This window comes from Panthera leo, chromosome E2 (genome assembly GCF_018350215.1).
Source record: "Panthera leo isolate Ple1 chromosome E2, P.leo_Ple1_pat1.1, whole genome shotgun sequence".
In the NCBI taxonomy this organism is placed as follows: Eukaryota; Metazoa; Chordata; class Mammalia; order Carnivora; family Felidae; genus Panthera; species Panthera leo.
In genome coordinates this window covers 33,631,871-33,656,718 of record NC_056693.1, presented here as the reverse complement: position 1 = coordinate 33,656,718, position 24,848 = coordinate 33,631,871, and the positions used below count along the sequence as shown (strand labels likewise).

General features: G+C 41.9%; 1 protein-coding gene across 7 annotated transcripts in view; it reads right to left on the bottom strand.

Annotated features, from left to right (window-relative positions):
- The window catches only part of NUP93 (nucleoporin 93), a 103,291-nt gene that overhangs the window by 42,467 nt on the left and 35,976 nt on the right, over positions 1–24,848 (bottom strand). For 3 of the 7 annotated variants that reach the window (XM_042918634.1, XM_042918633.1, XM_042918631.1), the window contains exon 1: positions 3,607–3,671. The exons of 2 other annotated variants lie outside the window; for them this stretch is intronic. Coding sequence is in view for 1 of the 5 variants with exons in the window: in XM_042918630.1 (XP_042774564.1) it covers positions 1,475–1,477 (3 nt within the window). In the remaining 4 variants the exon portion in view is untranslated. Of the gene's footprint in view, positions 1–1,474; positions 1,536–3,606; positions 3,672–8,168; positions 8,267–24,848 lie in introns of those variants that run through there. 2 more of the 7 variants (XM_042918632.1, XM_042918630.1) reach the window with 2 other exon arrangements.

Sequence of the window (24,848 nt, the reverse complement as noted above, 5' to 3'; positions counted from 1 at the left end):
ATCTTCTTTTGCAAGGAATACGATATGAATAGCAAATCCAGGCTTTATCCTGCAACTCAGGTATTTAGAGTCAATCCCATAGCTTGTTTTCTACAAAAGTTTAATACTTTAAACTGTTCTTCACAGACCGCATCATATTTTGAAAAGCAGATGCACAGATAGAGGTCTTTAAAAAATCCCCCTGGAGGGGAAGGAAAAAAGAAAAAAAAAGGAAAAAGAGGTTAGAGTGGGAGAGAGCCAAAGCATAAGAGACTGTTAAAAACTGAGAACAAACTGAGGGTTGATGGGGGGTGGGAGGGAGGGGAGGGTGGGTGATGGGTATTGAGGAGGGCACCTTTTGGGATGAGCACTGGGTGTTGTATGGAAACCAATGTGACAATAAATTTCATATATTAAAAAATAAAAAAATAAAAACATAAAAACATAAAAAAAAAAAAAAATCCCCCTGCAGGGCACCTGGGTGGCTCAGTCGGTTGGGTGTCCGACTTTGGTTCAGGTCATGATCTCGCAGTCTGTGAGTTCGAGCCCCGCGTCGGGCTCTGTGCTGACAGCTCGGAGCCCGGAGCCTGCTTCGGATTCTGTGTCCGCCCCACCCCCTCCGCCCCTTCCCCACTCACGCTCTGTCTTGCTCAAAAATAAGTGTTAAAAAAAAAAAATCCCCCTGCAAAAAGCAGTGCTAAGCTGGCAGCTGACATCACCAACTGTACCATGTTTTTAATGCTGTTGTAGGATCTTTCACTGTGCTTTTATGCAAAAGTCTAGCCACTCTCATTCAGCAGGTGGCAGCAGACCCTGCAAGAGTGGCTGTGAGTCCCACCATTTGCCAGCTCAGCAGATCCATAGGCCTGCAGGCAGCTCTGGAGCCACAGGTGGCAAACCCTGTCGCTGTAACATGGCGCCGCATGGGCACCAGGCCATCTGTCACTGTCAGGCTTCAGGGTCCCCTTTTGTACATGGTTTCTACTCCTGGGCTAAACAAAGGACCACGCAATCAGGTGACAGATCTGGGTCCATTAAGGCAAAACAAATCAGTTGCTCCCATAATTCAAATTGGTTTAAAGAATGGTCTACAAATTCTCACAAGTTAAATCTACCTCAATGTGTCCAAGGAGATTCTAAACCTAAGAACACACAGCTCTGAGTAGTGCCTCCTTCTGGATCTGCCTAGGGCCTTCTGGGCAGCACTGACTTAAGGGGGCTGGCATGCCTGGTCTCTTCAAGGGCATGCCAATCCAGGCGTGATGAAATTCCACCTCACCTGTCTGTGCCGTCTGGAAAAGCCACAGGCCTTTGAGAGAGCCATTCACACGAGTCCACCTACTGCCTTTTGTGGACCCCTTCCTATTATCTTCTCCAACCCACAGAAGAATGAAGAAGAGAAAGAGAAGGGAAAGTAATTACCATACAACAAAAACCCAACTTCCAAGATTTTCAGTACTGAGTAAAGAAAGACAATGTAAGAGGCGGGACTCACCATGACCCAGAAGGGAAGGTTTTTGAGAACGGGGACATGCCAGTCCCGTGTGCGGTAGTGAGGGGTGCAGGAGGGCACAGCACACCTCCCTTGTCAACACAATGTAGGCACATAACTACTAGATGCCTCTTCCTATTTCTACACCAAGTCATGAAGCAAGGGCTGCTTATCAGCACTTTGAGTTACTGTCCATGCAAAGTAAGGCTGAGGTTAAGTAAGGGCTGTCCCCCCTGTGAGGGCCATTTAAATCGCTTGTGCTACCGCTGCAAACCCAGCTGTGCCCTTGCAGGGAGCCCAGGGCAGTCCTGTTATGTTACCTACCTCTGGCCATCCAGGAAAGGAAAGCAATCTGTTCAGCTCAGTCATTGGGGGCCACGTGCAGAGGGGGATCAAGTATTAAGGGCACAATATAGACGAGTAGGATCATAAACGAGGGCGATTTAGGCACTAGGGAGGAAAAAATGTTTTCGGCAGAACACCCCTCCCCGCCTCCCAAATCCAGCAAAGCCCTGCAGTAACCTTTCAGGGTTGCATAAATGAGTTTCCCCTGCTGGTCACAAGAGGTCTGGGGAGATGATGTGGCTTGCTCAGTGCTGATAACCTTACCACTTCATGAAAAACAAGCCAGAGCCTGTGTCCTAGTGAAAGAGGCCATGATGCGGCAGGATGTGCCACGCTGCAGTGGCTTGGGCCTCTGCTGGCCATCCTCTTCTCTCTCCACTACTAGAAGTGGGGCAGGGAAGAACAGGAACACTAGAAGCCAAGACAGAGATGGAGGGAGGGCAGCCGGCCAACTGTTCTCAGACTGTTGAGGTGGCCCCATGGGAGAAAGCAAGGTCAGCAACTCTGAACATTTTATCTCCCTGCGCACCCCCCTCCCTGCCATCACCAAAAAAAACTAGTGCACTTGCTCGGGCTAACCTTTGGGGACATAAGAACAGGGGGGATTCTGAAAAGAAAACTTCAATGTAGTTTTGCAAATGGTATGTAACAGTGTGGCAAAGTATGTCTGGCTTTAAAAACCAGCACCAGAACCCTCTCCTCACTCAAGGGTATGAACAGATCGAAAAAATATTAATCCCATAGCCACCTGAAGTGACAGGAAGGTAAGAAAAGGAGGATACGCATTAAGGGATGATAAAAATGTTTTAATAGGTCTTTGAGGAACTGATTTCCATCTTGGAGATGGATCGGTCCACATTCAAAGAACCTTGGGTACTCAAAACGCACTGCGGTATAAAATGGGAATGCTCCAATAATGGCCTTTATCGTGGCCACCACTGCCCCCACCATCCCCCAAACCCACTCTAAAAGAACTCAGTAAAACAACCTCATATTGTATTAAAAAAACAAGCCACAGATCCCCTGCTTTGCTATCTAGTGTCTTTTCCCTTTGGAAACAGGAAACAAAAGCAAGATCTGGGGGGTTGTGAGAGTCGACAGCGGAGGGTGTGTCTCCAAGCCAGTGAGGTGGGAACCTAGTGGGTTTGGCCAGGCCATGCCAGGCTGTCTCCACAGCGCTCAAGATCCAGTTCTACTTAGCAAGCAAAAGGCGCGCCACTGGGGAAGGCCATGTTTGAGAACCACGTGTCATATTAACTCCCTACTGGCACACGGTGTCAGTCACTCACACTGCAGTCGGAAATCACAGCCCCTCCCACTATGCAGCACTGCCTATGCCTACGGGACGGATCATCATGGCCGTCACAGAAAAGGGAGCTTTGGTTTTGCTGCAGTTTCTTCTTATTCAGAAATTCTTTTTCAGACATTTGTCTGGAGTCCACTAAAACGAGCCAGAGACTTTTCTAACTTCCGTTGTCTTGCGTGGAATTTGCCACGGTACGCTTCTGCCCTGCTAACAGTCGTTGGGATTGCACTCTCTAAAACCTCAAGCTTGGAAACGTTTTGACTTCACCCTGTCAGTGTTGAGGGAATACCACAGGATACACCATTCACCATTAATCACCATGGGTACAGGAAACAGAAAACACTGCTTAGCTGGAGTGGCAAATACAAACAACGGGAGAGAGAGCAAGACCACTTTACGAATACAAACAGCCTGAAACTGACTTTTCGCCCAGCCCATCCTTACTAGGAAAAGGGACAAGCTTGCACTACAGGATCCCTCATACCTTACAGCTGGAGGAACGATCTGCTGGGAGGGGACGTCAGAATGCCCGGCTCCATCGAAGCTCGGGGCAGACGGACGTGACGCTCATGACTATCCCAGGAGATGAGCACTTCCTCCTCTGAGCTGAGACAACATAATGGACCTAAAAGCTCAACTTGCAGAATGCCTTATTTTTCAATGTTCGTTTATAAATGACAAATTTATAAATGCCTATCAACACAGGCCCGGGAAGACTCCAGGCACAGTTCAATTAAGTCATTTCTGGCAAGACGAGTAGGAACATCTCCATGAGTTAAGCGGCTGAAGTAAATATAGGTTTTGCCGAAAGCTCAATCCATTAGGGCCACCAGTCACCAGTGAGCCCACAAAGAGAAAGACAGGCAATCAGATGTAGACAGTAGCATACAGAGCACAGCAAAGAGAAGGAGTCAGGTGGCCTGAAGTTAGGGCAAATCAACTGCTTTCCAGATGGATGACCTTGAGAAAGTTATTTAACTACTGTAAACCGTACTGTATCTAACTGCAAGATGAGCTGATAATACTTCATAAACTCTGAGGCCGGCTCCCGAAATTCCAACTCCATGAGACATGGGAACAGGTAAGAAATTAGCATTGTCCTACTACCATGACTACAGTTCACTTCCAAAATAATCCATACCTTGAACCACAAAGAAATGAACCTGGGTTTTGAAGGTGGCAACATATATTTTAAATATAAAATAACCAAAGCCCACACAGAGCTAGAATGAAAACAGACTCAAAGACAAATAACATCTTTTCATAGGAATGCTGGCTTCATCTTGTCATAAAGGAGACTCGTACTGTCCTGTTTTCTAAAATCCATCCTCTACTGGAAGAAGTTATGTTTCTACGTTTTTTTTTAAAGAAAGAAGAAAACACAAAGCAAGGAGTTTCAAAAGCACTAATATGAAATATTAAAAAATGTATTTTATCCATATCTGTCACCAATTTCTTAAAAGGAACAATCGGAAGCTATTGAGATATAAATGCTAATTAAGTCTTTTACTTCAGGAAAATCTCAAAATTTCCATCTTCAAACAGGATAAAAAAACAACTGTAAATTGGCAAAGCAGTGCTACTAGAGGTGTCCTCAAACTTGATTAAAGAAAAATAACTCATGCGCTCCACCTCTTATCACAGTGTTCGTGGTGACGCCATTTTACTCCTTCCTCACTGCCATCTTAGTGCCACGGAATGTTTCTAGCGGGCTGGCCGACATGCTTGCTTATCTACATTATGGCACTGCCAGAGCATTCAAAGGTTTGATATGAACATTTCTTTTTGTAGCAAAAAGAGCGAGCCCCTGACTCTTTATTAGCAGCTAGGCTAAAACTGCATGAGAAAACCGAAGAGCTTCTAGATTGAAGAGACTCGGGAACCCCCCATAAGTATGAGAAAGGAGAGCCTCTTCCCAGGAGCCAAACTTGAGTAGACCATGGTAGAGGCAAAGCACCGGAAAGCAACTGGGTCTCTGCTATCTCCCCAGAGTACCTTGTATGTGATTTACATAAAGCCAGAGAAAGAAAATAAGATCAGAATCTTCAACCAAGTTTTACTTTAAAAATTTCAATGGAAGGCTTTGTGACACCCGTCAAGCCATCCAACCAACCATTTTATGCAAGCAAAGCTGCAGTTAAAATGGGAGTTCTAGTTTGCTGCCCAGAACTCTTTTATTTCTAAGTGCAAGCCTTGTGAAAATCAAGGGAAGGAATCCCTTTGCATTCTACCACACATCTAAACAATTAATATATTAAATGTCCTTCCCAGGGTTACAAAAATTATACAGAGATCTAGGCTCTTCTGCTGCAACCCTGAGATTTATATAAGATTTATGGAATCTTTGTAGGATTCTGAACAGGGCTCAGGAAAGTGAGCCTTCCTATTTCAATGAAAAGACTGATGTGGAAATCCTGCTCTCCCTTAGTTTCAAAAACATCTATCAATTAGAGAAAACCAGCATTCAGTGAGTAGGATGAATAACAGCTAGAGCAGTAGGACTTGCAGGAACAGCTGGCTTTATAAATTTGGTATCAAGTTAAAAGGATTCTCGGATACTCAGTTCTGTGAAGATTCAACTCCTGAAACAGCTACTAAAGCATTTTGAGCAAATTCTTCATGGTACAGTTTACTGTAAAATACACTTACTATACATTCTTCAGGGTTAAGTGCCTTAAAAAAAATAAACACAGAAGTCGAAGTTAAAATCCACTTACTTCTCTTAGGAACAGCATAAAGGAACAAAGGAATAAGCCAGTCAAATCCAATTAATTTTAAGAATCGAGATCTCTAAGCTTACAATCACAAACAAGAGTTTTCCACAAGTAGCTTTGAAGTCACAACTATTAATTAAACAGAAGACACTAAGAATTATCCCCATTAAAGAGAGTGAAAGTCTCAATCTATTGATCTTTTAGGACAAAATCTTGTTTTGTTAAAACACTTTTTCTTATATATTTCAATCAGCTACTACAGATCATTAACATGGAAGGGTTTTCTTCCAAAAACAAAACAAAACAAAAACTAAATTAAAATCCAGCAATTTTCTTCAGGATTGAAAAACAAACTCTTTGTAAAAGACCGTGAAAAGATGCCTGAACTCTTAAATATAGCATATTTGGATTTTTTTTTATCCCAAGTGTCATTTTCACCTTTTGACTAGTGATAGATTCATACCTCTCATTAACTTAAATTACCAAATAATGAATCGAAAACATGTGTTAAAATCATTCATAGAACCTATATTCCAAACATATATATATATATATATACACATGTATATATATCTTACACTTGGTTTCTGACACACACATAAAAAAAATACACCCAAGAACCTCTGTTACACCTTTAATATTTGCAGCATTCATTTAAAAGTCTATTTTGCCCTTTCAACCAAAGACAAATTTTCAATCTCTCCCCGCTATATGAGTATATGAGAAATACTTACTGTAGACAAAAGGATTCCATTTTCTTTCTGAGAATATTCTCCACCCTCTTAGAGAACTCTTCTATGCGGTATGCAAATTCATTTTCTGAGTTTTACAGTCACAAAGCTCTTGTGCCACAGAGCCGAATGTAAATGAAATGGCCCTGCAGCTGCCTTCAGAATGCAGCTCACCTCAACCATGATACAGCTAATTGTTAAAAATGGTGGCTGAGACATTTTCCATACATTAAATTAAGGAGCTCTGATGAAGGCGCTGGCATCCACCCACTTCAGACAAAGGAAAATAATTTGCAATTGTACCAAGGCACGGATAATTGAGTCATCTCCCATACAGGGTCAGTGTTAGAGGTTTCCTCCATCTTTACAAAATGCAAACCACAGCTCATTGTCTCATCTCACAAATCAATTCTTTGCAATGCTGCACTGGGTCAGAGTTTTAAAGGAATCTTAGTCGTGGGCAAATCCAGATCTCCAATGCTGAGATGAGCAAAATTCTCAGTTCCTCTCCCTTCCCTGAGCAGCTCTCCTCCGTTCCCCACTTGACAGCTCCTCAAATCTTCCTATTGTTAAGAGTACAGAAAGTCCCCCACCTCTGAAGAGAGCTTAATCTCTCAACTAGGTGAGCAATTTCCAAGTCCCTGCTGCAGAAAGAAGTCTAGACCCTACAGGTCCCATGATACAAATACATTCCTTGGGATAAAAAGCTATACATCACTGTCTTTTTCTGTTGTTTGTAAGGGAAGGCAACAAGCAAGCTGCTTTTTAACGCTGATTAAAAGCATTTTCAACTCTGATATTAATCAAGGTATTAAAAGTGTTATAGGCAACATTTATAATTTTATTACCCTCCAGATAATGCTTACATGACTTAGGAAGTTTTCATCTCATGTACTGAAATCACATTCTCTACACCAAAAATGTGAAATATACTTAAAGGACTCGTACTCTTTTGAGGATGAATTTAAGAAAGAAAAAGTAACTACCTTAATTTAAATCGCCTACCTGATAATACTTAAAAACCCATATCTTTGATGTTATTATTTAATTCTTATTTAAAGCTTTATGCTAAAGCATTTCCTGTGAGATAATCCCAAATACTTCCAATATTACTTCCTCCCTATAACAAAATATAAATGATTAAGGCATAATACACACACACACACACAGTCACCTACAATCCCAAAGGATCTGGTTTTATCAAAAGGAAATTCTATTTTAATATTTTACCTCATATAAGAATTCTACACTTCACATGCATCTTTTTAAAAAAACCTTACAAAGTCCATACTACTTATTACTTAAAGATGAAGTCTGAAAAATCCAAAATAACCAACTATTTAAATCTTTAAGCAAATACCTCTCTGCCCCACCCAATGGATTTTTTAAAGAAAAATATTAGAATGACAAGGCACAAATCTGAACAATTCTCAGGAGAATCAAGTACTTTTTCTATCAAATGAGTTAAATCTTCTGAATTTACCTTGAAATTTTAAACAAGCCAAGATCTCGTCTTTCAAAGGTACTGCAACAACATGCTGTCACTCTATTTACTAGGGTGCATTTCTCTTAATTTCTTTACAAAACATAGGTAATCCTACCTGCAGCTCTCAAATTTTAGGAGTTACAGACCAGTCGATGCTGTTGGTCACTGCAGCTCTTCCATACCTTCTATGTGGGATGAGCTCCGTTGGAACCAGTGCTCAAGTTTTTCCCACTCCAGACAGCCAGAATTCAGGGGGTGGGGGGGGGGGGGGGGGGGAAGGAAGAGGAAGGGAGAGAGGAGAGAGATGGAGAGAGGAGAGAAAGAAGAAAAAGGAAAAGAGAACACCCTGCAAATGTGATATGACTGAAGCATTAAAGAGTCCAATTAGACAATGAGACTGCAGGGTCCCCTTAAAAAGGGTGTCCTGCAGCCCCTGGGGCACAGCGTCATCTTTCGTGCTGCTCCACACAAATTCAGAGAAGTCAGCTATCAGTTTGAAAGCACAAACTGATGGGAGTAACAGTTTATAGGTTACAGAAGGGTATTTTATTGTTAACGGACTGTACCAAGTTAAGATTTAAGAGGGGGAGAGACAACATGTAGGCAAGGAATGCTATGATACTTTTTCTTTTCCGACCCAAGCCACTGCAATTACTCTGATGTGAATTTTTGATGACTTCCGACATCTTGCATGGTTAATAATCGCTTCAGCTGTCATGTTTGGTTAATGTGGAAAATGCATTTGCTGCATTGTGATGCAATGCTGTGGCCACAGATTGTAACACCAGTTGTGAAGCTGGTCCCTTAACTGAGCAGCAGGAATTTGCACATGCCATGATGCTAAAATAAATGGTAGTTAAAAGATTTTATACAGCAGCAGACAGATTCTGCCATTTTAGCCTACAGGATGTGTAGATCCAACATACACAAGCATCTCAGATCGCCGTGCCCTCATCAACTGCACCATCCTTCAAACAGAACAGTACATTCACCATCTTAAATGTTTGGCCTCTCAGTAGTTAAAAGATTTCAATACTGTTTAAATAACTATTCAGATTAATTATAGCTTTGAACAGAACTGAGGCTATTTTGCGTTTCAGGAATATACAGCCAATGAAACTGTCAGTGACACAGGAAAATGCAGACCTTTTATTAACATATGCTCGGCTCAACTGTCACTTCTTCGTACAACATTTAGGGAAAAATATATGATGTGTAAGTAATGAATATTCCCATGCTACCGTACTGGTTTTTAAAAGAGCTCCTCAGACAGGATTTTTTTTTCTTCTGTGTTTTAATGTATAACCTGAAAATCAAAGACTACATTAAAATACTAACATATGCTTTTCATTGTCACTAAAAGAAACTCAATGCAGCAAAGAACTGTGCAATTTCAAGAAAGCTTGTGAAAAAGCAAAGATCAAACTGCACGAAGAACCATGCATCAGATGATTAAAGTCAGGCTAGTCAGGTAGTGGACCATCATTATCATGGTGCAGATTGCAGGAAAAAAAAAAAAATCGAGAGAAATACCCTTCCATCTTCAAAACCAAAAACCACAAACCCTACAATTGCAATCTGTTGATTGCAAAACCAACACCTATACTGCAGAACCAGAATGACACATGGTATTTGCCAATTTTGTAATGTATTTTTATACAAATATTAACTTGGCTACTTAGCATCTAGAATTTGGCTACCTGGGCTTCTTATTCATCTACAGTCATCATTTTGGTATTTAAAGAAGCAGAACCAAGTTAGACTTTGTTGCTTTAAAAGAAAAACAATTAATATAATTAACTTAGATTTCTTACATCAGAACTTTAGCCAATTAAATGCTCCGAGTTGAGATGTTGCAGACATTTCTGCCTTTATAAAAAACATGACCGAAAAAGAATGAACATAGGAACACACTGGGGTCTGAACAGTGCATAACGATGAAAGAACTTCTGCTACTAACATAAAAATCAACTCGTGATTTCCTTTGTTTTATTCACTGTGATAGCACCAAGTGCATAATTTGGAGGTGCATGCGTTAACAAGCACTGTAAAGCGGAAGAGCATTCTAGTTTTGTTTCTTCCCCTAACTTAAAATTAACTGCACCAACAGTGCTATTAGGTGCCATAGCAGGTATCACAGCAGTTGTAGCTAACATTGAACAATTCAAGCTTTTGTTGTTGTTGTTCCAGACCCAATACAAGGTACCACTAGCAGCTCAGAAACCACACAAGGAAGGGAGGAGGGGGGAAGGGAACGTGTGTTGGGGGTAGCTTTGAAATTAACCAGGCTCAGCTTATGCTCCAATTACCGAACAAAAGACAATCCTGGGGGACCTCTCTCTGAACCGCTGCAAGAAGCAAACTCTTTTGTTTCTGATCAAATAAATACTGCATTGGAGCCCAGTCGGTATGCAATAGGAGTCTCTGCCTGGGGACAGAAGGGGCAAGAAAAAAAAAGAACCCCCAAACCCCTGTGTGGTTAAGTCAAACAATTTTACTGATGGTTAAAACCTATTCCCAAGGGAGACATCTGAAGTTCACTACAGGAGAGTGAGAAAACCCACTTTCATTACTAAAAAAACCCTCCTCACTGAGTCACTATTAAGACATTTTTCTCCGACAGAACGGCCAACAAATAAATTAACAGGATATTTCTTTACGCTAGAACAAATTGTAAACAAGCTCGGATTCTGTCTTCCTCCAATCTAGGAAACCAGATGAGTTGCAAAATATTCTGATTGCAAAGGACCCTGGAGCAGAGGGTACAGAGAAGTGTTAACTAACCTGCTTCAGACCCCAGGGGCCTGAATACGTACGTAGAGATCATAAAAACACTGAAAAGCAGCCACCTTACAAAGGAGGCACTTCTCTACTTGTTTTATCACTAGCTGAACATAAAGCGATCAATTCCTAAATGTTTATTCGGTAGTCTATTATTTATTTTTGTTTTGGTTTATATAGACCCAAGCACCAAAAACTAGAATAAAAAGGGTAGACAACTAATGAACTCAGCATTTATTAATATAAGGGATAAAAATGGGCTTGTTTATACAAATGGAGATCATGTCGGATCCTTCCGACCACAGGGATCGACACGTTTCAAAACCCTCTGTGCACCACACCATTCCCAACTACAACAGCTAGTTGTACACCAGATACACGCTACATAAAAAATCTACACGCCCAAAAGTGTAAAGACAGATGGAGCTTACTGCCACAAAGTGGATTTAGGTCTCTGTGTATTTGAAAGATCTCCGAATTTCAGGTGAGGGCTTGGATTCTCAAACAGTATTCTATGCAAAATCCAACAAAGCACACCTTTACACAGTTCCTTAGAATTCATTATAATGAGACTCTTTGATAGAAAAAGCTTCAAGTTTGTTATTTCTATATCCATCTGTCTACAGATCCTACCAATCAGTCCATGAAAGAACTTCTCAGCAAACTACAGGTATAGGACAAAGATTTTTCCGAAAAAAAGTAGGAACATTTATCCAACTTAACGGCATCCAGATGCTGAAGACTCTCTGACCTTCATATAGTTAAATGGTTTGAAAGATTTCTGAGTAGGAAGAAAAGGGGGCCAATTTCCTTAGGCCTACACTTGAAACCCAGCAAGGATGAGACATTGTTGAAGGTGTGGCATTAGTATTCCTTCTTTTTTTTCTACCTGTTATCATTAATAAATAAGATTATAGAAAAGAAAAGGCAAGCCATCGAAATTCTGTGGTTCAGGTAGAATTATAATAATAATCGCCAGGTGAAATTACCACGTTCAAGTGAACCACTGTAAAGCTCTAAAGTACCATGACAATATGCAGGGCTTTATGCAGAAATCAGACTTTGACAGATCCCTGGTGAGCTCTGTTCTACCTTCTGCCAGGTTCACTGGGCTGCTGGGAAGATAATGTAATATCACTGGTGGGTAAGTGCTTTTAAGAGTTAGGAATGAGAGGCCATGTGAGGTTGGGCAATTACTGTGCCCTACCCCCTAGCCTTCTAAGGCATAGCTGGATCTCGCTTCCCTTCCCCTCCATCACCAACCTCCTCCTGGCTGCTCTCTCCTCACTGAGATCTTGTTCCCTTGCCCCATGCTAAACATTCCCCCTCCCATACATTCATTTTTACTGCCACAATTCTTACCTCTAGACCAGAGGCTCTGGAAAATTCTGTCTGGAGTTATTTTCTGAACAGTGCTTCTTATCCTATCTCTAAATGTTTCAGGGGCATTTCTATGGGATGTCTTGCCAGAACATCAAAAGCTGAAATGAAATCTCAACACTCAACCAGTTAATCTTCCTAACTTCTCTGCCTCGACCGACAGCACCAATCCTTCTCCTCATTACAAACTTCAAGTTATTTCTGAACATCCTTCTTAAGCCCATCAGGCACCAAGTGTGGCAGATGTTTTATTCCAAGCATCTCTCACACATCTTTTCCTCTGCGTTTTCTCACCAACCCACCTGGTCCTGGTGTCATCACCATGCCTGGATTATTACAATTGTCTCTGAACACCGCCTCAGCAGGTATCCTTTCCACTGGCCAATCCAACTTCCATGGGTCTCCACACCCCCCTCCCCTTCTTCTTGACATTTACCTGCTCCAAAACTTTCAACAGCATGTGCTGCCTACACTCCACTACTTGGCAGTCACTCCTTCCACATTTGATACCCCCTCCCTGACAGATTTCATTTCTTAGCACATAACTTCTGTTCTCACCTCCCTGACTTTGGTCAGGCTATTATTCTCATATCCTCTTTCACTTCCTGCAAGCTATGCCCATGTAATCTTTCAAAGGCCCATTCAAATCCTGTCTGTTCCGGGGGCGGGGGGGGGGGTCTTCCCCAATACCCCAGAATTCATTCATCATTACCCACTCTTCTCCTCTGAAGTCCCAAGCCATGGAGAACCTCTTATCATTCCCATTCAATTCTGTCTGTCATTTTACACTGCCTTGGACAGCTTGGTCCTATTATAGAAATGTTGGTCAGTCTTGAATTTCCAGGTAGAAGATGATGGATGAACTTCCAGAGGACAGTATCCAGAATTTATGTTTATTCTAATTACATCGGTGCCTACCATAGTGCTGTCCATAGTGGACACTCAACAAAACCACTTCACTGATTTGTATTAGTGTTCACTAGACCCCACCCAGGCAGATACAGGCAACTACTTGAAGAGGACCTAAATATTACTTTTGCTTGTTGTTTGTTCTTTCAAATCTCTTTAGCTCCCTGAGATCACTGCAGCCTTAGGTAGTAAGACGGATGCTGAGATGGTTCTTGGCCAAAGTGCAGAGGCACCGAACTCTACTCTGTGACTAAGCATCATGACCAACAGTATTCAATTCCCAAAGTCGGCTTCCTTCTCCGTTGCATCTATCTAGTGCCAAGGAGGTTCAGGGAAGATGAGATGGTCCTGGCCCAAAGTCAGTGGCGTGGCATTCACAGCTGATCTGTCCTGACAAATCAGCTGAGAATGAAAAAGCAATCTGCTAATTTTATCAATGACATTTCACCTTGAGTATTGTTTTAAGTGAGGGCCTAGATTTAGGCAGTCAATAGAAATCAGCTGACTTCCGCAAGTCATTATTTAGCAGTAAAACAAATTAAGGTTCTGATGGTCATATGCAAACTCATCTGCCCAGGGGTCAAGAAAAAACAGGGAAAAGAAAGCTCCCTCTGTACGGAGAAGCTAAAGAGTTTCTGCTGCCCCAGAATACAGTTCTGCCCCTGGTATGCCTATAAACCAAAAAGGGTGGGAGAAGGGTGTAGAAGCAGGCCCAAACTTAACACACCAGGGTAAACGTAATTTCAGAAGTAAGATTTCCACTTCAAACACGTTTTCAGGAAGTAGTTTCCCAGTAAATGTAGTCATTAATGGGAATAGGCTAAAGTGGAAGGAGGAAGGATCTCTCCTTAAATATTCCTCCAGGGCAATTCACTGCAGTCCCAGATTTCAGAAACTCAGAATGAGGAGAGCTTTCTATCAGTCTGTGACTGACTGTCTGTCCCATACATACACATACACACACACACACACACACACACACACTCTCTCTCTCTCTCTCTCTCTCACACACACACACACACACAGCATCTATCAGCCTCAGTATTTAGATAGAGGAAGCAAGTGATTTTGACATATATATATGTGTGTGTGTGTGTGTGTGTGTGTGTGTGTATATATATATATATATATATATATATATATATATATATAAACCCAAAGTATATGAAGACTCATTAGAATCATAGCCATGAATTTTCAGGGGCAATTCATTTATTTCCTGTGGCACACATTAAGAAAATAAGGGACAGAGAAACTCAGATTCTGGCCAAGGTCACACAGCGACCCGGTCTAGGTCCTGGGTTCAGGATGTGGGTTTCTTGTTTACAGAACTCTTTGCACAGCACTATGAGACACCATACCAAGAAAAACTGCTCGAGTATGTGCTTGAGTCCCAGATTCCACGGCATCTTAAGTTATTACATGGGGATAATGGTGGATACAAAAGAAGGGCTTCTAGCTTACTAGTTCTTGTTACCAATGTACTTTACACAACAGATGTTATTTCTTACCAGGTTGATTGTAAATAGAATTCTTTTAAACAAATTCTATTTTTAATTCAGTAGGGAAGCTGTTATTTGAAGGAATTCTAAAGCTAAATATCGCCCCAGGATTTCCTTTATAAATGCAGATATTCAGAGTTTGGATTTACTTACTAAAGCAAGGTTCATCATATTGTTACTATTATTTTAAATAAGAGACACTAAAACTTTAACTTTCATGTAATTTTTTTTCTGCACATATTTTCTATTTCTAATATTAGCTGGAAAACACTGATAAGATCAGAAAGTGATTAAAAAAAAAAAAGGCTCCTCAAGAGAAAGAAAAGGATTACTAAAATTATTCAATCCTCAATGACTTAAACAGGAAAAACCTGCATTCCATTATCTGGTCAGGGTTTCAAATTCACTGCCATACAAAATACAGTTCCTGAAATTTTTCTATGAAGGAAAATTGTAGGCAGGATTCTATTTTTTCATTAACCCTATTAAAAAGTTGACTATGGCATTCCTCAACGCAATAAACAAAATGTAGCATTAAGACATAATAAAATTACACTCAAGGATGCAACCCTTAAGAAAATTATAAACAAAAAATAACCAGGGGAAAACTTATGAGAATAGCAGCAGAATGAATGTGAAGCAGGTGCCCCACAGGATGCCGGCGAGGCAACAGGGGCGGCCGAGGGGAGAGGAGGCCCTGCCTTTCACCCCCATCGTTCCAGGTCAGGTCAGACAACAAAGAAGGCAAGCGAGACAGGTGGCCCTGTCTCGGCCCCAGGAACTTATGATGCCTTATAAAACACCCGGTCAGGTTTTCATCTCTGTGCTGCACGCCTCTCACCTCTACAACAGGAACACAAAGGACCTGCAATTCTGAAATTTTTTATGAAAATTAGCCTGATTTTAAAATCTGCTTTTCCCATACCATTCTTCTCTCCACCAGCCTTCCAGCAGTGACATGGGTGGAAGTCATTTCAAAGACAATGGTCCAGTTTTATTAACATGCTTCCTACCACTAAGTCCTCCAGCAAACTACTGTGGTGGCTTCAACATTTCCAGTTCTACTACTTTGCCATCTTGCACGCTTAAGTTGCTAGTGGGGCATTGCGGGTAAGCAAATCCCCTCGGGCAAACCTAAAACACTGAAAATCCACTAAAGATAGGGACTGTCTCATATCCACTTAGGGTGCTTAACAAAGCTTCATGCACAGGGTTGAGTGCTTATCATATATTTATTGATTAACCTATAAATTGCTGAGGGTCGTTAATCAGAAGCTCCAGAGATGTTTACACAAGTGCAGACTGTCATCAACCTTCTCTGACTGTGGTGCTTCTTGGCAAATGTACATTTAGAGTTTCATCGGAAGTGTTCCTTATGAAGCTGGCTACCTATGTATTATTCGAACTTAATCTGATTAATTTCTGTTTAAGCCTCACTAACGAAATGAATATGGTGAAATATTGATAAAATGTCTCTCAAGGCTGTCTACATATGATTTCTAAAAGGAAGAGGTAATTAAGTCTAGTGGAAAGCATACTGGTCTCGGAGTTAAGAACTGGCTTCTAGGCAGCCCTACACAAGTCATTCACTTCGTGTCTCAGTCTCCTCATCTATAACATGGGGAAATGACACCAGACCTACGTGGAGTAAGAATGTCATGTGTATCTTCAACTGCCTATATAATAGAATTACTCTTCAAAACAAAGAGGAGCCATTTCAAATGATTTCTAAGACACAGGCTGCACATTTTAATACATTTTTCAAATATGCAGACTGATTTAGACATTTCCAAGGAAATACTTATTCTGCCTCTCTGCTTTCTCTCACGGCATCTGTTGTTACTAGCAGGGAAGGAAAAGTAAAATCTAATGTCATTAACAATAGACCCAACCAAGATCCCCAGGACTCACTTAATGCAGGAGGAGGGCACATAGAGAAGCAAATGAAAAGGTAAACAAAATGAGGATGAGAGGAGCTGAAGAGAAAGGCAGAGAAAATCAGGTTAATGAATAAAAACAACAAGTCCATCTTTCATCTCTCCTGGCTCCTACTGATGGCAGACGGTGTATTTAATCTGCTGAGAGACCAGATTTAAGGCCTCCCTTTGGCATAGTCCATCCATGAATTATTAACATCTGCAGAAGCAACAGCACATCCGCTCACAGCGATCAGAGAGGATAATGATGATTAACAAAGATGGGATTATTAATCCCTCCACTTCCCTTTCCTGTCTCCCTCTCTTCTTCATTCCCCTCTGGGCTCTGACTGCTTTTTAGGCAGTATATTTTGAGCTACAGCCTCAGTCTCAGAGTCGATACCTCCATAGTGAAAAAGTAATCAATGACCAATTAGAAGTCATAAGTTTTTAATATATATATATATGTTTTTCAGATATATTTTATTGATCATTGTGTCCTTCATGAAACAAAGATACAAACAGGGGTGGTTACAAATTCTTGATGGACTCAAACACTGAAAAGATAAACACACTGCTTTGCAGGCTCCAAGTTCAGGGTTGGTCCACAGGTGGATGAAGTTTAAAAGTTGGCAGAGATGGCCAGGGAAGCAGGATATACCTACACTAGACTTCTGTCATCATTTAATTTGGTCCATCTCAAACTGGAGGGTTTACTGAACAGATTCTGGGCCTCACCTCGAGAAATCTGGATTTAGTAGGTCTGGGGTGGGGCTTGAGAATCTGCATTTCTAATTAATTTGTGGTGATGCTGATGCTGCTAGTCTGGGCACCACCCTTTAGAATAACCAACAAAGGCTTTCTGTTTGCCAAAGGCATTCAGGGCATGAGAGGAATGGAGTAGGAAATTAAAACCAACCTGAGGCAGAAAGCTAATACAAAAACAGAGATGAGATTTGCAGCTCCTTTCCCTTCCTAACCCCCAGTGAAAAACTTAGATGCCTTGAAGGGCTCTGCAATATGTCTGCTGCTCCAAAATAAACCCCATTCCCTAACACTCCTCCTCCCCCACCAAGAAACGAGCTAGTTGGATGAATAGTTAACAAATGGTGAAGAACACATATGAAACTGGGAGCTAGATTAATTTATAACTTAATTCCCGAAACATGAGAAAGAATTTCAAATATTCTCCTTCCTTTGGTCATTTTCTTCCCCATAACTCCCTCTTCTTAGGACCTGGCTTTAATGTAAAACCAATCCTCAAAAAGAATGAAAGGTTGTAACACCCTCACCCAAAACCTTAGTTTGCTACGTAGAGAAAATTCTTACATATCCTCAATATCAAACTGAGTCAGGCACGAAAAATAAAACAAACAAAAGCAGAGTATCAGCAGAGGCTATAGGAAAGGGCCAAATATAAGGAAATGCACTTGAACATCAGCCTTGCTCTGTTAAAAGAGCAAAATATAAGCAAGTTAAGTAGATGGATAAAACTAAATTCCGTTTCCTTGGGGGTTTGCAAATGCAATTGAAAACAGAAGTAATGAGAGATGTGAGGTAGAGGCAGCCAGCAAGGCCAGGCTCACACAGCACCCAGCTCTCACCTGGCCCAGGCTCGCTCTCTACTGCAAGACAGCTGTGGCCGTACACGCTCCAAGGCTGCAGGAACCATCCTAACAGCCATGACTTCACAGCTAATAGATGCTTGGGGAAAAGGAGGTACACTGCCCCATTAGCAATAGCTGCTCCTGATGGGACAGCCAGTCTGAAACGTTCGGGGGGAGAGGAGCAGAGAAAGTGGGACGCAGAGGACAGAAACAAAGTGAGAATGAAAGGAAGACAGGAGGAAAGATAAAAAGAACAGACAACAACAATGGAAGGGAGGATAGCCTAAAGAGGAAAGAAACCAGGAGGGAGGGAGAATAGAAAGCAAAAGCTGGCAAAAACAAAAACAGAAAACCTCACCCCTAATGGGCTCTCAATTCTGAGAGTCCAATCCACCCGAAGTTTCAAATATGACATGCGTTCCAGTTGGCCACTTTGCAGTTGCTTGGCACCAAAGACCTACTCAGACAGTAAAAACAAGGCTGATAGGCTCTAGCTAGTATGACAAGTCTCAAGAGACTGAGCCCCTTCACAGAAAGGGCATTTGGAAACTATTCAGCAGCAGCAACAAACATCAGTATCGTTTTTGTTCCAAAGTGTACCGCAGACGGGAAAAGTGAGGTCTGCCACCATTCAGTTTATGGTATTACTCTTCTAACATTTTCATCTCTACAACTGATTTAGGCAACTCGCAAATCTTCCACACAGAAAGGAATAAACAGAAATGCAACTTCAAAGAAACAGCTAAAGAAAGGTCTGAAAGGAAAGATAAGACCAAAACATCAAGAAATGACCAGTGACAAAAGACCTAGCTTAGTGTCTTTGCAAAAACAACAAACAAACAAAAAAACAAACCTGCAATTTACCCTCATCCCATGCCTTCCTGAACAAGGCATGATAATAAGGACACAGGACAAGGGACACCTGGATGACTCAGTTGGATGAGTGTTCAACTTCAGCTCAGGTCATGATCTCACGGCTTGTGAGTTCAAGCCCCGTGTCGGGCTCTGTGCCGACAGCTCAGAGCCTAGAGCCTGCCTCGGATTCTGTGTCCCTCTCTCACTCTGCCCCTCCCTCACTCATGCTGTGTGTATCTCTCAAGGATAAGTAGAACATTTAAAGAAAAAAAAAAAAAAGGACACAGGGCAATGCATTAAGAAGTGTCTGGGTTCAGGGGTGCCTGGGTGGCTCAGTCAGTTAAGCGTCTGACTTCAGCTCAAGTCATGATCTCACAGTTCGTGGGTTTGAGCCCCGCATCGGGCTCTGTGCTGACAGCTCAGAGCCTGGAGCCTGCTTCGGAATCTGTGTCTCCCTCTGTCTCTCCTCCTCTCCCGCCTGTGCTCTCTAAATAAATAAATAAATATTAAAAAAAAAAAAAAGTGTCTGGGTTCAAGTTCTACCTTTACATAGTAAGTAAACTCTCCATCTTGGTTTCAGTATCTTCTCCTTCTAAATAAACAGAATGCCAACACCCATCCAACCCATTCCACCACGAGAAAGAAGACGGTGATGGGCAAAGCCCACTGAAAAGTATCACACAAATGGAAGAGTTATTATGGTGTACCACTCAAAGTTCACATAATAGTCCTGGCCTGTTCCTTTCCCCTACATCTTCCAAATTAGGACAAAGTCACAGATAACCATTCTTTCAAATGGTTTGAGGGGAGTAGTAAAATGACGTAATAGTTATTCATAAAACCGGCCATGTCTCAGATCCCCCTTCACACGTTAGGAAGCCTTACTTTTACAGAATAAAGGAAAGGTCTGTATGTCGTTTTGTAAGAATTGACCAATTCTGAACTATGAGGGTCACTTTTGTAGCCGATCTCTAACACATACTTCATGGACTAATCCATCATCTCTCCATTAAATCAATTTTCCTTGTCACTTCAAACTGATGTTCTATAATCTCAACTACCTGGTCAAAACAATCCAACACTTCCAAATGCCGGCTGTTCAGACAACTTGGAGGGGCAATACAGCCAGTCAAGAAAGTGTACTTGGGGGCCATTTTCCAAGTTCTCTGAATTAAGCATGTCTTACTTTTGTAATTAGGGGGAAAACCGGATTTTCTCTAAAGCCATTCAGTTCCTATTCACACTCTCAAAATCCCAAATTTAATGTTTTCTTGTCAGTAACTCCCTCGGGCTTCACCCTCTCTTCCAGTCAAGAGGCGTCTAGGTCATGAAAGAGGAGGGTAAAAGTCTTTTGCAGACAATGATTACTTCTCCTCCGACCTCTCTAAGCCTAGCTCCCTCCGTAAGAACACTTTACCAGCCCCTTGGCTAGACTCTAATTCTGACTTCATACAAGGAGAGTGGCACCAGGCACACGCTGAGGGCTACCTACACGGGAGTGCCTAACTGTGCCCTACTATGGATCACCACCATGTCTTTTCAGCTCCCTGCTTGGCCTTCTCTTCGAGATTCCGCTATGTTAGTCTGTATTTATTTTCAAGAGCCAGGCAGTCCAAAGAGCACCAATCTACACGACTCCAGGTCACCTCACTGTTGTGTTGTCTCCTAGACAGGAGTAATTTCGCCGTAGAGAAATTCTTTCCTGTATTCTGGAGCACACACAGAGTTAAGGGCCTTGTGTGTGTCCATAAAAACCAAACACACATAATACCCTTAGACAGCCAAATCATATTATAAGATGCAAGATTTCAACATTCCGGCACACTGCCAGAGCTTAATGGCCAGTCAGACGCTAAGTAAGGAAATGGGTCTGCATTAAACCTACAAATAAGTCAACAATCAATAGTTCAGGATTACAGTAAAAAACTGGATGTGCCCTTTAAATTGCTTCTAGCATCATTCTTCTAACTCGAGCTCCGCTTCAGAAGCAAAGCAAAACAAAACAAAGATGATCAAGCAAGAAGCTGAACACAACCTATTTTCACAAGCACAAAGCACTGGCATTTCGAAACTAAAAGCTACTCTAGGATTTCACAGAAACCTTTTACAGTATACCTGTAGGGCAGCAAACCCGAGGAATAATAGGCTGAGCTTTAGACAGTAAATTAAACTGACAGCTCAGCAAGCACAAAACTATGGCAAAAAAGCAAGCACCTGGAGATAAACAGATGAAGCAGGTTTGGCCTTCCTGCAAAACTTCTCTCCCCCCACCACCCCCAACACCCCCAAACCAGCAGGGATTTGTGTAAAGGTTTAGAAAGCATGTTCCAGCTTTGTCCCTCAGTCAACATGATTTGACTACTAAGCATATATAAATAAGTGTGATGCCCACCACATCCATTCACTGTGGGCTTTCTAGCCTTTATTTTGCTCTAAATGAGCAATCACTGAGCAGTACTTCTACTAAAATACTTCAACTACTTCACTCTTTCAAATATATCTTGAAAATTCACTTCTTTACCAAACAGCTTTGACCTACAAATGAAATTTAAAACCCAGGGGATTAAGGCCATAGTACTGAACTCAAACCAACAGAAGGGAGTTCAAGTCTGGCATATCTAGCCTTTGCAGGCCTTAGGTTTCCCCATCAGTGAAATGCAGCTGACAATGGTATACGCCTGAAATAGTTACCGGAAACCCAGGAAGTGTTTAGTTCAGTGTCTTTTTTTTTTTTTTTTTTTTGAAGTTTGCTTATTTTGAGAGAGAGAGAGAGAGAGAGAGAGAGCGAGCAGAGAGAGAAGGAGAAAGAGAATCCCGACCAGGCTCTGCACTGTCAGCACAGAGCCTGATGTGGGGCTTGAACTCATGAACCTTGAGATCGTGACCTGAAGCAGAACCAAGTCGCACGTTCAACTGACTGAACCACCCAGGCACCCCCTAGTATAGTGTCTTGACAAAATAAATGTTCAGTAAACCTTAGCTCTGCCTCCTCAATATTAGCTGGGCTAAAACAGAAGACAGGAATTAAAACTTGTCTTTAGTGCCATGATTCACTGCACCAGCAGGAAACACTTAAACTAAAGAAAGGAAGAAAAGTAAGGAAGGAAAGGGACAAAGAGGATAGGTTGGGGGGGGGGGGTGGAAATACAACTATTTAAACTAGCGCTACTCAAAGTGTGGTTGAAGGAGCACCAGTCCCCAAATAGGTGGTGCCAAACAGAGAATAAGCATGTAGAACTTTTATAGCAAGCTGATGGAGTAATTTTATGTCTACTGAATTTAATTAGAAAAACTAAGGCTTACCCTTTGCATGTCTTTTATTTCATTTTTTTTCTCCTAGTAATTCATTTGTACTGTATTTTTCTAAGAGCATCTCTCAGCCTAAGACAAACTCGTTTGGGAGGCACCGATTCAGTAAACACCTTCCAAAAGAAAAATACCCACCACTATACTTCTTCGCCGTGAAGACCTCTGGGACAGTTTGGGACCCTGTCACAGAACTAAGGGCTACCATGAATGCCCATAAACCAAGGATCCCCAGGTCCTGCGCTGGTCCTATCTAATACAATATGGGAGACTGATATGCACCGTGGATAAGATAAAACCTGGCAGAAGACAAAGTGCTCCCAGATAATATCACACCAGATTATTTTGGTACCTTGAACAAATCAAGCACATTATAACCTTCATGGCCATTTCTGCCTGTCCCTAAGATAGTGACAGCATTTTAAAGTAGACAAACATTTTTTTTTTTTTTTTAAGAAAAGGGAGGAGTAGAGGAAACTCTCCCTCATATCCTGCTCATGTCACTCAAAGAAAGAGACCAAATCAGGTAGTAATAATAAAAATCAGCCAGTAAATCCACCCTCCCACTTGCATTCTGCTGACCTAACCCTCCCTTTGTTTTATAAATTAAATGAATTGCCTGGTGCTGGTTGTCAATATGTTCCATATGACCAGGCTTCTTTCTGTACAAGTTCTTGGAAGCCGTGTCACGCCCAGCCCCGCGCAGCAGCCTCCGGGCAGTGCTTCCAGGGCTGCGGTTCTCTCAAAAGCACAGGCAGGATTTGGCTGATGGCATCTCAGCCTCACAGCCACTCCACGGTGAGAGGCAAGGCCTCGCCCTTCCGTCCTCCAAGATAATTAAAGTGGCGTCGTTAGCGTTGCAGACCTGGGGCTGTCAGAACTGAGGGCCTTAGTCTCGGCTCGGCTGCCAGCAACCTGAGCTTGAGGGGCTCACTGAACCTCTCCATATCTGAAGTACAAGATGGAAGCCAAGCATCTGTGAAACGGGAAAAAGCTTAAAAAGAAAGCAATACATACTAGTTCTGAGAGCTCTGCAGCAAAAGAAATTCTAATACAGGTCTTGTCTGTGAAGGATGTTGCCCAGACTTTCTCCCAGCTTCTTCTGTTCCTGGTCCCCGACAAACAAACAAAAAGAAGCAAAACCAGGGGTCTCCCCTGTCTGAGCTCCCTCTCACTTCCTTCACAGAATGTGGATTTTTAGTGGATACAGTAGGAACCTGGACCCCAGAGTTTTGTCACCGAAGAACCACACTTTGCAACTGATAACAATGGAAGGAGCCACATCAGGCTATCGGCCTGGAAAGCTTCAGATCGAACAATCCAAAACAGAAATAAGAGATCACAGGGTGCCACAGCAAGCGGATCAAAGTGATACACAGGGTCAAGGGCTGCCATTTGAGAACGACAGACTGGTCTACAGTAATGTGTTCGATATTCAATGAGGTTTTAACTCCCATTTAAATTACACTCACTCCAGTATCAAATAGGTCAGCAGATGAAAAGACATGCCCATTTCTGGTTCCTGAAACCAAGCAACTTTTAAAGACACCAGACTGAAGATGACAATATATGCTCCCCGTCTCCACAGTGCTGGGGCATCAATAGATATCGGCAGGTTAAGAGACAGCTCATGAAGGAGGGAGGGGATGACTCAACTCTGGTTCAAAGGCACCAGGGCCTGGCCAATATTTGAAGTGCTCTATTAAATTCTTAGATAAATATTTTAGCCATGGGCTTCTTCTAAAACACTTTTACAGAACCATTCCAACTTCTTTCTTCTTTAGTTGGTAATTGATATTCCCTTGCTCACTACAGGATATAAGAAACCTCCGAGAAGACAAAGAAGCCTGTCATTTCCTGCTTGCTCAGAACGCATTCAGCATCCATTTACTTGCTTGTTCTGAAAGCCCTGCATTCAGGAGTAAGTGTGAATGGATAAGTAAAAAGGCTGAAATCTTATATCCTTGGCTCACATAAAAGCAGTTTTTCACATTTTCCACAGACGACGCCTTTAACACCCATTTTTATTCCAAAGTTACCATTTTTAATTCCATTCACAGGATACTTTAATGTAATTGCATACTTTCCACCAGACCACAATGCCTACCTTTTCCCTTATCACAGACAGGCAGAAAAATTAAATCATTTCAGTACTTACCCCAGTAATCAGGATCAGAATACCTAATTACAAACACAAAACAGGATGACATATTAACCAGCTTCTGGGAAGACACTATTTTTTTCTTTTTTACATGTTTACTGGTTTTTACCAGCTCTGAGATTTACCCTGGGTCAGGATTTAGCAACAAGGAATAGCAAATATGTTTGTTAAGTGGGAGTGATGTGAACACTGCAGTGTTCACACAAGAGACAAAGCCTGGCACCATGACCGCCCTGAACAAGAAGCTGAGGCACAGTGAGATGGAGGTCTTTTCCATATGCAGCCTGGCCACTGCAACTGAATGCTGGCCTAAAACGTACCTGGTGTTTGCTCCAGGAAAAGGTTTCTCTCCAGCTAGCAGGGCTCTGGATCCCATGA